The 12053-nt window shown below is 47.2% G+C and overlaps 1 protein-coding gene across 3 annotated transcripts in view; it reads right to left on the bottom strand.

Moving 5' to 3' along the window:
* DENND3 (DENN domain containing 3) overlaps positions 1-12053 on the bottom strand; it is an 86191-nt gene that overhangs the window by 22221 nt on the left and 51917 nt on the right. For all 3 annotated transcript variants that reach the window (XM_005291054.5, XM_008165128.4, XM_065586274.1), the window contains 4 exons: positions 11182-11363; positions 6534-7055; positions 4310-4569; positions 3513-3683 (listed from right to left, as the gene is read on the bottom strand). In XM_005291054.5, coding sequence (XP_005291111.3) covers positions 3513-3683; positions 4310-4569; positions 6534-7055; positions 11182-11363 — 1135 coding nt within the window. The remainder of the gene's footprint in view (positions 1-3512; positions 3684-4309; positions 4570-6533; positions 7056-11181; positions 11364-12053) is intronic.

The raw sequence follows: 12053 nt of genomic DNA, 5'->3' as shown, positions 1-12053 counted from the left end.
TCCGTCAGGTTCTTTTAGAGGAGAGTGTGTTTGAAGGGGGGAAAGGGGATTGGTAATTGGAGAGGACAGTCACCTTTACCAGGGTACAGACATGGGGGCAGGTTCAGCAGCAGGTCACACACACATTGCAGTCACTAGGCACCCTGGTCAGTCTGGGAGGTAGTTTTCATGTTCTGTGTGGGGGGCTATGTGAGTTTTTGGCGGGGGAGGGCGGTTACAGATCTTATGCAGCGGTCCTTAGCCTGGATGACAGAGCCACGCAGCAGGGGATCTGTAACCGTCCTCCCCCGCCACAAAGTCACATAGCCCCCACACACAGAGTCCCGAAAAGGAGGGGTTGCAGGCTCCGTTGAAACAACCAGTCCACCACTGCAGACCGCTCTAGGAGCAGGAGCCTGTCATTCCTCGAGTTTAGAAGCATCCTTTCCATCACTACACCCGCTCCCCACCACAGTCTGCGTCCCAGTTTCAACACTTTACCACGAAACCCTTAATAAAGAAACGGTGTTAATGAACAAAGTTCCATTTATTTTATTTTTAAAGGTGTGTTGGAAGGGGGGCAACGGGGTGAGGGGGGTATGTAACTGGAGAGGATAGTCAACGGTAAGTTGGTAAAGAAACGGGGGCAGGTTCAGCTTCTCTTTAAACAAACTTAACAGTCACAGGTTACCCTGCTCACTGTGGAACCTAGCTTTCAAAGCCTCCCGGATGCACAGTGCGTCCCGCTTGGCTCTTCTAATAGCCCGGCTGTCTGGCTGGGCGTAATCAGCAGCCAGGCGATGTGCCTCAACCTCCCACCCAGCCATAAAAGTCTCCCCCTTGCTCTCACATAGATTGTGGAGCACACAGCAAGCTGCAATAACAATGGGGATATTGGTTTCGCTGAGATCAGAGCGAGTCAGTAAGCTTCTCCATCTCCCCTTGAGACGTCCAAAAGCACACTCCACCACCATTCTGCACTTGCTCAGACGGTAGTTGAAGAGTTCTTTTTCACTGTCCAGGGCGCCTGTATAGGGCTTCATGAGCCAGGGCATTAGCGGGTAGGCAGGGTTCCCGAGGATCACTATAGGCATCTCCACATCCCCAACAGTTATTTTGTGGTCCGTGAAGTAAATACCTTCCTGCAGCCATCTAAACAGACCAGAGTTCCTGAAAACACGAGCGTCATGAACCTTGCCCGGCCATCCGACGTTGATGTTGGTAAAACGTCCCCTATGGTCCACCAGTGCTTGCAGCACCATTGAAAAGTAGCCCTTTCTGTTAATGTACTGGCTGGCCTGGTGCTCCGGTCCCAGGATAGGGATGTGAGTTCCATCTATAGTCCCACCGCAGTTTGGGAATCCCATCGCGGCGAAGCCATCTATGATGACCTGCACGTTTCCCAGGGTCACTATCTTTGAGAGCAGTAGCTCAACGATTGTGTTGGCTACTTGCATCACAGCAACCCCCACGGTAGATTTGCCCACGCCAAAGTGGTTCGCCACTGACTGGTAGCTTCTGGCGTTGCAAGCTTCCAGAGCGCTATGGCCACTTGCTTCTGGACAGTCAGGGCTGCTCGCATCCGGATGCCCTTGCGCTTCAGGGCAGGGGACAGCAACTCAAAGTTCCAGGAAAGTTCCCTTCCGCATCCGAAAGTTTCGCAGCCACTGTGATTCATCCCAGACCTGCAGCACTAAGCGGTCCCACCAATCCGTGCTTGTTTCCCGGGCCCAGAATCGCCGTTCCACAACATCAACATGACCCATTGCCACCATGATGTCCATGGTGCGGGGTCCCATGCTTTGCAAGAGGTCTGTGCCACTCTCAGACTTAATGTCCTCACTGCGCTGCCGTAGCCTCCTCGCCCGATTTCTCAGCATCTGCCTCTGAAAAAGGTGGATGATAAGGTGCGAGGTGTTGACAACGGCCATAACTGCAGCGATGGTCGCAGCGGGCTCCATGCTCGCAGTGCTGTGGCGTCCGCGCTGTCACTCACCAGAAAAGTGCGCCAACTGATTGCTCGCCGGTGCTTTCAGGGAGGGAGGGCGGGAGTGACGGCTGAATGACGACAGTTACCCAAAACCACCCTTGACACATTTTTTTCCCCAGCAGGCATTGGGGGCTCGACCCAGAATTCCAATGGGCAGCGGGGACTGTGGGAACTGTGGGATAGCTGCCCACAGTGCGCCACTTCCAATGTCGACGCTTGCCCCGTTAGTGTGGACTCACAAAGTCGAATTACTGTTCTTAGTGTGGATATACACGTTCGACTTTGTAATTTCGGTTCCAGTAATTCGATTTAAGTAAAATCGAACTACTCTCGTAGTGTAGACATACTCCAAGACTTCTAAGAAAGGAAAATCAGTAGGTATGGTAAAATAACATTTCCCATTCTCAGCCCCCAGCGTGCTAGATGGTGCACAGGACTGTGCCTTTGTCAGCAGTAAAATAAAGCAAGTAAATAGACAGAGTAAATACTTGGGGGAAATATTTATGAATTTTGGCATGTTAGTATGTGTGGCTCATTTACTACAGTATACAAGATCCTTCTGCTGAAGGCAGTATCAACTGAAGCCACAAGGTCCGGCCTGCAGTGCTATGATGAATGTATAAAGTTTAGACCAAGTGACCACTTTGCATATGTCTTCATAATAGATTCAAGTTCTTTCTGCCCAGAATATGGACATCTTTCTAGAAGAGTGCAATATGAACTTACATTGCAAGGCTTTCTAGCTAGCTTTACAGCTACTGTGGAATTGACATTTATTTCAATTCTGGATAAAAACACTAAACAGATATTCAGAAATAAAGATACAGGACTGCTCTTGAGATGCCCAGTTTCTTTGGGACTACAAAGAATATTAAATGTGTCGTGTAATCATTCTCGGTCCTGTAGCTTCTCTAGTTCTCCAACATAGATAAGTGATCTATTTGTTCCTGGATTACCCTCAACGTCTTTGGATTGGATGAATAGTCTGTTTATATAAACCTTCTCCGTGGGGTCTCTGTGGTGCAGGAATCTGTGTTAGCCCATCTACTCACAGGATTCAGGACCACATGTCCAGGCATGGTAAAATCCTCTCGCTATGTGACCTTTCATAATAATGTGCCAAGCAAAACGAGGGAAATTTTCTATTAAGGCCTCCATTTCACACTTTACTGAGTTGGTTTTTTTGTAATTAAAACAGATGTGGGCAGAAATGTCAGCCTTTTGGTTTTTTGTTTGTGACCTATGACAAAAACTTACTTTGCACATTTATTTTGGCAACCAGATTTTAAATGATTTCTTCTTAAATTGTAGTACTTCAAGCTGTACTATAGTACTAAACAGAATCATGTTTTAGTAAATCTTCATTTTTTTTTTTTTTTGCCATATGAGACCCCCCTGTGCTTTTTCATTCACTCTTTGCTGAAAAGTGGAAAATACATTTTTTTTAATACAGGGTTTTATGTGCATTCCCAAGTACATGAGGAACAGAAACATTTATAAATAGTGATTACAAATAGCTCAACTAGAAAAGTAATATTTATACCTTGTGATCATCTGCCATTTTCTTCCCAGCCCACATCTCTTTCACCATCAAGTGCCAAAGATCACACTCTGTCTTAAGGTTAGCTTCAAAGACTTCCTTTTTGGACAGGGACTTAATCCTCAGAGTGGGTATTCTCAGAAGAAGGAAAGCTACAGTAGTACTTTTAACATCCTGTAAATGCAGAGAAACAAAGAAACCAGTGAAGCACAATCACAGAGAAGGTGCAGTATTCATTAAGCACGACAACGTCTAACATTCCTAGCCACAACTAATTCTCTTGTGTTGACATACACAAACACCCAGACAGGGTCTCTGATCAGCGTTTATGAGAACTAAATGTTCAAAGGACAATTTATGTTTAGGTATATTGCTAAACAGGGGGTGAGCGAAGACTACTTCTGATTGTACAAAACGTGCTCATTTTACTGTTACCCCCCTCCAGTCTCACTCCCTAGCCCCAATTTGTTTTTTCAGACACTTATAGTCTAGATTTATGAAAAGACACAAGCTCTTTGGGCGACTGCCTTTTTTCTATAGGTCTATACAGCACCTATCCTATTGGGCACTGATCCATTAGCAGGGCCAGTCGGCACTGAGAAATACCTCAAACTTTGGTTGTAGCCATGGCTAGAATTAGTGATTTTTTAAAGATCTATTCCCTGCCATCATAGTTCTTTCTCTTGTATAACATTCATGAAATGTCTCAGTTTGCGAGAGAGGCTGTGCTACCAGGATGGAGTCTGGCATAGTCTTGCTCACAATCATGTACCAGATCGCAACAATTACTTCATGCTCACCTCTATATTCCTGAAAGTTGTGATCTCAACATAGCCAGGCCTTCCTTCAGTCAAAAGGAACAAGCGCTTCTGGGTCATTGCTATTTTTCCTACTCCATAAGTAGTTTTAACTGAGCAGGATAACTTGTAGACACATTCATTTGTATCTAAATGCTCTAGTACAGTGCGTGGCAAATTAACCTCTTGAGCCTCTGCTTCTGTTTCCTTCCAGTAGTTGTAGAAATCTTTGAATGTTTCAGGGTCAATTTGTTTCTGGTGTCCTTAAAAGTTTTTAAAAGTTATTTATTATTTGAAGCCATTATATGAATTTAAAATAAAATATATTTTGAGGATACTAAGGGTTAGATTGTGCTCAAGCCCTGAGCAAGGGTTGGTGTATAAGCTGCCAGGAGTAACCCCGGGAGACATTTCAAAGTGAGAATTCCTCCCCTGCTTTCTCTTTGTCCCTAGCGGGGGAAGGAGTACTTTGCTGCTAGCTTATACCCTGGGCCTCCATCCATCCATTTGGGTCTCTCCCCACCTGCTCCAGGGAGGAAGTAAACAGCTGCACAGCCTCTCTTACTTCCACAAGCCCAAGCAGCCCATATAAAGGAATTCTTACTCCTCTGCTAAATTTGATACTCTTCATTAGGATTTTCTAGTTCTTTATTCTCTTGGACATTATTAAATCATATTTACTGGATAGTGGATAAGAATAGAATTGATAATAATAATCATTAATCTGCAGACCAAAAGTTTATATATAACCCATATACATCCCAAAAATCACTTTAAACTGTAGTTTAATAAAACTAGCTGCTTTTGATCTCCAGATATTCCAACTCAAACAGATAATTATAAATTATATGCTACCTATTGTTTTAAATATAGAATTTCTTGCTATTTTGGTCAATATTTAATACACAGTGACCAGATTATGTGACAACTAAGCTCCAGTTATTACACACAGCAAATTGCAAATGGTGTGGCCTTTATTACCTTGGAGAACCAGAGCACAAAATTCATGTTTCAGATTTAGGAGGTAAAGAAATTATCCTGGAAACATCATCCTGAACTTTTCTTTTACAATCCATGATACTTATTCAGGCTCTAATGGTAGCTTCATGAAAAATGTAGCCCTTGTTATTCAAATTCCAGAGCTTTCTTGAACAGATTGCTAGTCTGCGATACTGTCTAGTGATTTTATCATATGGACATATCTGCTGGGGATTAGGATATGACTATATTTTATCTGTAATCTAAGTCAAGATAGAGCTGTCATATCACTGGACAATTAAATGCTAATACAAAAAAAAAAAAAGACTGAAATCTTCACTCACTGACTATGGTGAACACCACCACAGACACCATTTAGCACCTAGTGTAGAATGAGTCAAATGTACTGCACTAAATAAAATCTCCTGCAATTATCCCAATTAAAAATTGCCAATAAGGTGGAGTTTCATTTTCTGTTAAATTTCACAACCAAAATGATGAGGATGTAGCACAAAGGCCCCAATTCAGCGAGATACCTAAACACAGTGTTTCTCAAACAGGGGTCACTGCTTGTGTAGGGAAAGCCCCTGGCGGGCCGGGCCAGGCTGTTTACCTGCCCCGTCTGCAGGTCCGGCCGATCGCGATTCCCACTGGCTGCGGATCGCTGCTCCGGGCCAATGGGAGCTGCTGGAAGCGGCAGCTAGTAAGTCCCTCATCCGTGCCGCTTCCAGCAGCTCCCATTGGCCAGGAGCAGCGATCCGCAGCCAGTGGGAATTGCGATCGGCCAGATCTGCAGACGGGGCAGGTAAACAGCCCGGCCCGGCCCGCCAGGGACTTTCCCCACACAAGCGGCGACCCCTGTTTGAGAAACCCTGCCTAAGCACATGCTTAACTTTAAGCACATGAATAGCACCATTTATTACTTTGCTGAGTTTGGGTCTACGTGCATAACTGAGGAATGTAATGGAAATAATAGACTGTGGTAACAATGCTTGTGTGTTTACAAAAAGTACAAAAACATTTTACTGTGAATTTAAAAGTTCTGTGCTACATGGACACACACACACATTCAGCACACACACACACACACACACACACACACACACACGCTTACTGCATTGAGAAACATTTGAAAATATTTTCCTGAAGGCCAGAGAAAAAAAAATAGACTCTACACAGCAACTTACATCACTTATCAATAAAAGTATAAAAAATAGATGTTAATTAACACAACATATTTTCTACTTACCTACTGTTAAGGCATCAAATAGCCGGTGTATTGTGTCTATATCTTTGACAATCCCAGATTCTTGGATTCGCTTCACAAAATCATCCAACTGCATGTGTGTTTTTGGTAATTTAAAATTTTTTACATGGTCATCTACTTTTGTAACTTCTCTTTGTTTTTCCATCACTTGATGGATCAACCTCTTCAACTCGGGTTTGCGCTCCGCTAGGGAACGTTCAGAAGGAGGCATAGTTTCCACCATCTTCCTCACAAGATCAGTAGGGAAAATTCTTATGTCTGTTTTATATAGATTCTGAAAGTCTGAAAGCGCATCCAGTAGTTTCCCTTGCATCAAACCAATAAGTCCACGAAGGTAGAAATATCTTGCCAGCAGTGCTGAGTTATCATGTTGTAAAATATTTATAGCTCTGGTGAGATGATTGATAAAATCTGTATAGTAGGTGTGAACACACTGATTCAACAGAGGAAAGTGAATTTCTGGGATCCTGAACGTACTAATTGATTTAGATGACAATTTTACAGCTAAAAAAAGAAAAGTAAAATGCTCGATATAAAAAAGTGAAGAATGAAAGCTTACAAGCATCTTCAAACAAGGAATTAAAAAATAAAAAATTAAAAATATATCCTGCATAACCTAAAATGTGACAGGCTCCCCCAGTAATGCAGTATTATGCCTGTGAGACAAAAAAATTTGTTCACCACACACTCCTTGATGCCAGCACAGACCCTGATTCAGTAGTCCATCGCTATTCAGCAAAATACTTAAGCGCATACTTTACTTCTGGTACATGTTTAAACCCCATTGACTTTGCTGAACAGAGATGAGCTTAAGCACCTGCTTAAATGTATTTCTGAACTGAGCCCTAGGGGGGAAACAGGGGCGGCACGTGCTTGGGGCAGCCCATTTGCAGGGGCGGCAGGGATCCAGCATGGGAACTGAGAACCAACAGGGGGCCCTGGGAGCTGTAGTTCCTTGGTTAGATCCCTGCCTATTGAGCCAGCCCTGGAGCAGGGAAAGAACTACATTTCCCAGCATTCCCTTGGCCACTACCAACTGGAAAGAGGGGGAGGGAATGAGGAAGCTGAGACCTCATGCTGCAGCCTGCTTTGAATGGAGAGCTGTGCTGTGAGTAGGGATTCCAAAAAATAGGACACTCCGGGGGGGGGATAGCCCCACCCTGCCCCCATCACTCCCTCCGACTGCCCCCCACAGAAACCCCAACCCAACCAACCCCCCTGCTCCCTGATCACCCCCTCCCGGGACCCCTGCCCCAACTGCCCCCCAGGACCCCACCCCCTATCTAAGCTCCACTGGTCCTTGTCCCGATTGCTCCCTCCCAGGACCCCACCCGCTATCTAAGCCTCCCTTCTCCTTGTCCCCAACTGCCCCCTCCTGAGATCCCCCCCCAATTTCCCCCCTAGGACCCCACCCCCTAACTGTCCCCTGACAAACCCCTGGGACTCCCATGCCTATTCAACTGCTGCCTGTCCCCTGACTGCCCCCCCGAACCCCTGACCCATCTAACCCCCCTTCTCCCTGTCCCTTGACTGCCCCCCCGGAACCTCCTACCCCTTCTCCCAGCCCCCTTACCGTGCCACTCAGACCAGCGTGTCTGGCTTCGCGCAGCGCCAGACACGCTGCTGCATACATGCTGCCGTGCTCCCCTGCGGAGCCACAGCCCCCCCGCCCCCAGCACCTGCCTTCCAGATTTGAACACCTCAAAATTCAGGAGTGCTCAAGCTCAGTTTGGGCGGCTGTTACTTCATTTCTCCCAAATCAAATATACTGATCCACTGTAACTTGCTGTAGAAAAGTAGGATAAAATTGAGCAAGAAATGCTTCTCAGTGGTTATTAGGACTGGAATTGCTATTTTCAACAGCCATTGCCTTTTGTTTGTTTGTTTAAAAGGAAGACAGTGATATTGCATTGGCAAATTCCCCATAGAAAAAAAGAGTGGAACAAAAGAATAATAAAGGCACCTCAACTTTTCCTCATTTATGTAGGACAGTCTTATAATATGCATCCAGATATCCTCCAATCAAACAAGCTGAAAATTGTTCCACTTTACTGCAGTTCTGTAACCATATGGGAACCAATCCTGTCTGTGTTCTGTGCACACCCAAAATCCCTGCTGAATGACCCGCCCTGGGAGCGAGTTACCAGTGACCCAGGGCTGTGGCGGAAGGAGGGTGCAGGGCGGGGGGGGGGGGGGGGGGGGGGGGGGGGGGGGGGAAGAGCCCAGGGCTGGGGCCGCAGGAGGTGTGGGGGGGGGCAATGGTGGGGGGGGTAGGGGGAGCCCAGGGCTGGGGCGGCAGGGGGGTGCGGGTGGGGGGGGTGAGAGCCCAGAGCTGGGGCAGCAGGGGGGTGTGGGTCGGGGGGTAAGAGCCCAGGGTTGGGGCGGCAGGGTGGGCAGCGAGGAGACTAGGGCTGGGACGGGGGGCAGCCAAAAATTTTTTTGCATGGGGCGGCAAAAAACCTAGAGCCGGCCCTGGTGGGAAAGGATAAATGGACACAGTAACTGGTCCAGGAAGCAGCCCCACAATGACAACACTCAGTAGGTGTTCAGTCCCTTGTGGTGGTTACAGGATAGCACAATTCTGAGCACAGAGCAGCCAAAGGTTCAGGATGATGCAAGTCACAACTTCATGCACGATTTTGTTACCACCTCCTGACTTCCGCTGTGTTTACATGGTCAGTGTGATACTGTATAGAAAGGAAGGTGACCATCTACACTAATACGGTCCTGTTGCAAAATTGTGATAAATTTTGTATTAAGTACAAGACATTGCATGTGAGGTTATGAAATTTTTATGTGTGTTTGTATCTTAAACATGTTGTGGTTCTGAGAAACACCCACAGGTTAGCTCAGGGGTCTCAAACTCACGGCCCGCTGGGTTATTTTCTGCAGCCCGCAAGCTCCTCGCAGCCCCCCGGCCCCTCCCAGCGTTTACCTAGAGTGGCTCCGGCACGACGCGCACTGGGGGCAGGGCAGGCTCCCTGCCTGCCTGCCCTGCCCTGCCCCCGCGCCACTCCAGTAAGCGGCCGGAACCTGGGGGAGGCGGGGCACCGGGGTCTGTGTGTTGCTCTTGCTTCAGGCACCGCCCCCAGCAGCTCCCATTGGCTGCGCCTCCCGAACACCCCCTGCAGCCAAACCCCCTGCCACACCCCAACCCCCTGCCACACTCTGCACCCTCTTGCCCCCCAACCCCGTGCCCTGAGCCCCCTGCCGCACCCCGACCTCCTGCCACACCCTGCACCCCTCTTGCACCTCAACCCCCTGCCGCATCCCAACCCCCTGCCCTGAGCCCCCTGCCACAGGGCACAACCCTCCTGCATCCCAACCACCTGCCCTGAGCCCCCTGCTGCACCCCGACCCCCTGCCCTGAGTCCCCTGCCGCACTCCGCATGCCTTCTGCAGCCCAACCCCCTGCCCTACCCTGCAACCTGACCCGGCCACACCCCTCACCCCTCCTGCACCCCACACCCCACCTCCCTGCCTTGAGCCCCCGCCACACCCCACATCCCTCCTGCTGCCCCTGGGGGCAGGGAGAGGGCGGAGTTGGGGTGGGGATTTCGAGGAAGGGGTTGGAATGGGGTCAGGGAAGGGGTGGGAAGAGGCGGGGTGGGGTGGGGCCTCATGGAAGGGGTGGAGTGGGGGCAGGGCCAAGGCTGGCGGGGGAGAAGTGTCAGTAAAGCAGCCCTCGGGCCAATGTACTAGTCCTCATGTGGCCCTCGTGGTCATTTGAGTTTAAGACCCCTGGGTTAACTCTTTAGAAATAACAAAGGAGTTGTAAACTAAGGTGTCTGCATGTTGTCCCTGAAGATAGCTCACATGGCACTTTGGCAAAGGTGCAAGCTAGAATCTGCAATTCAGATGAAGGATGGATGACAGAGCACTGTACGCCATGAAGCTACCTGTAATATGTAACACAGCCAGGATTTTTCCAGCTAAAAGGGGTCAAGATATAAAAGGAGTGGACAAAAGCCCGTAGCCTCCTCTTTCCTACCACATCTCTGGAATGTTGAATTTTAACAAAGGGAAATTTTGAACAACAGGACTGAGGTCCCCAATCTATCTGGGCAACCCAGAGAGACTCATAGAAAACTAGCAGATTTAACATCCCTGATATTATTTTGCACTATATACTCTGATCCAACTGTAATGTATTTTATCTGCTTTAAATATTTAATAACTCATTTCTTTTTCTTAGTTAATAAATCTTAGTTAGTTTACTAAGGATTGGCTACAGTGTTGTTTTTGGTGTGTGATTTGAAGTACCGATTGACCTGGGTAAGTGACTTGCCCCAGAGGGCTGGAAGAACCTGATGTGTGGTGAATTTGGTTTAAATAACCTTTCATCATAAAGTCCAGTTTGTGAGAGTGGTACTATAGGCTGGAGTGTCTACGGTGACTGTCTATGGCTCTATGGTAAAACTAGTTTGGTGCTTCAGGAATCCACATTCATGGCTGGCTTGGTGAAATCTAATTGTAGAATATACCACCACTTCGGGTGTCTGCCCTGTTTTCTGACAGTCTGACCAGAGATTGGCGCACTAAACTGTGAGCCACACCAGGCGAGTGAGCACCCAAATACCTGGTCCATGATATCACAAGATAATGTACTTGTTAGATACATTTTTCTTACCATGCTCTGTCTCTGATCTTCGGAGTGATGAAGTCCTAGCAGGACTATCATGAGGCTTAATATCTTGTAGATTAGGCATACTTATTACCATACGTTTACTAATCATATACTGAGGGTTAAATCTTTTAGAAGCCATTTTCTCCACAGTCAGTCTTCTTGGGCTATCAAGCATTGAATTTAGTCTGAAGAAAACAATTTTTAATTACATTTTACACATATTATACTATGCAGCAGCATAAATGAAGATAAATTGTAATTTATTATTATTGCTCTTTTTTGTATTATAGTAACACCTACCAACTCACAGCACTCCGACTATCGCCAATTTACTGCAAAGGATGTGACAAAAGTTTCATAAAAGATGGCGCATCAATTACCTAGAAAGACAAAGCTACTCACCTTGTATGGTAACTGAGGTTCTTCGAGATGGTTGTCCCTGTGGGTGCTCCACTTTAAATGTCTTGGCACCCTGTGCTTGTAATTGGAGATTTGTAGTAGCAGTGCCCAGTTGGGCCGCACACACACTGTAGCAGTCTCGCACTGCTCTGAGCGGTTACATAGCGGTGTGCAGCCAACCATCCCCCAGTTCCTTCTCTACCCCAGAGAATCGGCTGGAAACTCCAAAATAGAGGGGAGGAGGGAGGGTAGTGGAGCACCCACATGGACAACCATCTCGAAGAACCTCAGTTACTGCACAAGGTGAGTAATCCTCTCCTTCGAGGAGTGTTCCTGTGGGTGCTCCACTTTAGGTGACTATTGAGCAGTGCCCCTCAGTGGAGGGTAGGGGCTTTGGAGTTGGTTTATTGATGGTGGATATACCATAAGTCCAAACTGAGCCTCTGCTGATGATTGTTGTTCTAACACACATTGTT

This window comes from Chrysemys picta, chromosome 2, assembly GCF_011386835.1.
Source record: "Chrysemys picta bellii isolate R12L10 chromosome 2, ASM1138683v2, whole genome shotgun sequence".
NCBI lineage: Eukaryota > Metazoa > Chordata > Testudines > Emydidae > Chrysemys > Chrysemys picta.
Note: the sequence above shows the minus strand (reverse complement) of the source record. Positions and strands in the feature narration are given on the sequence as shown.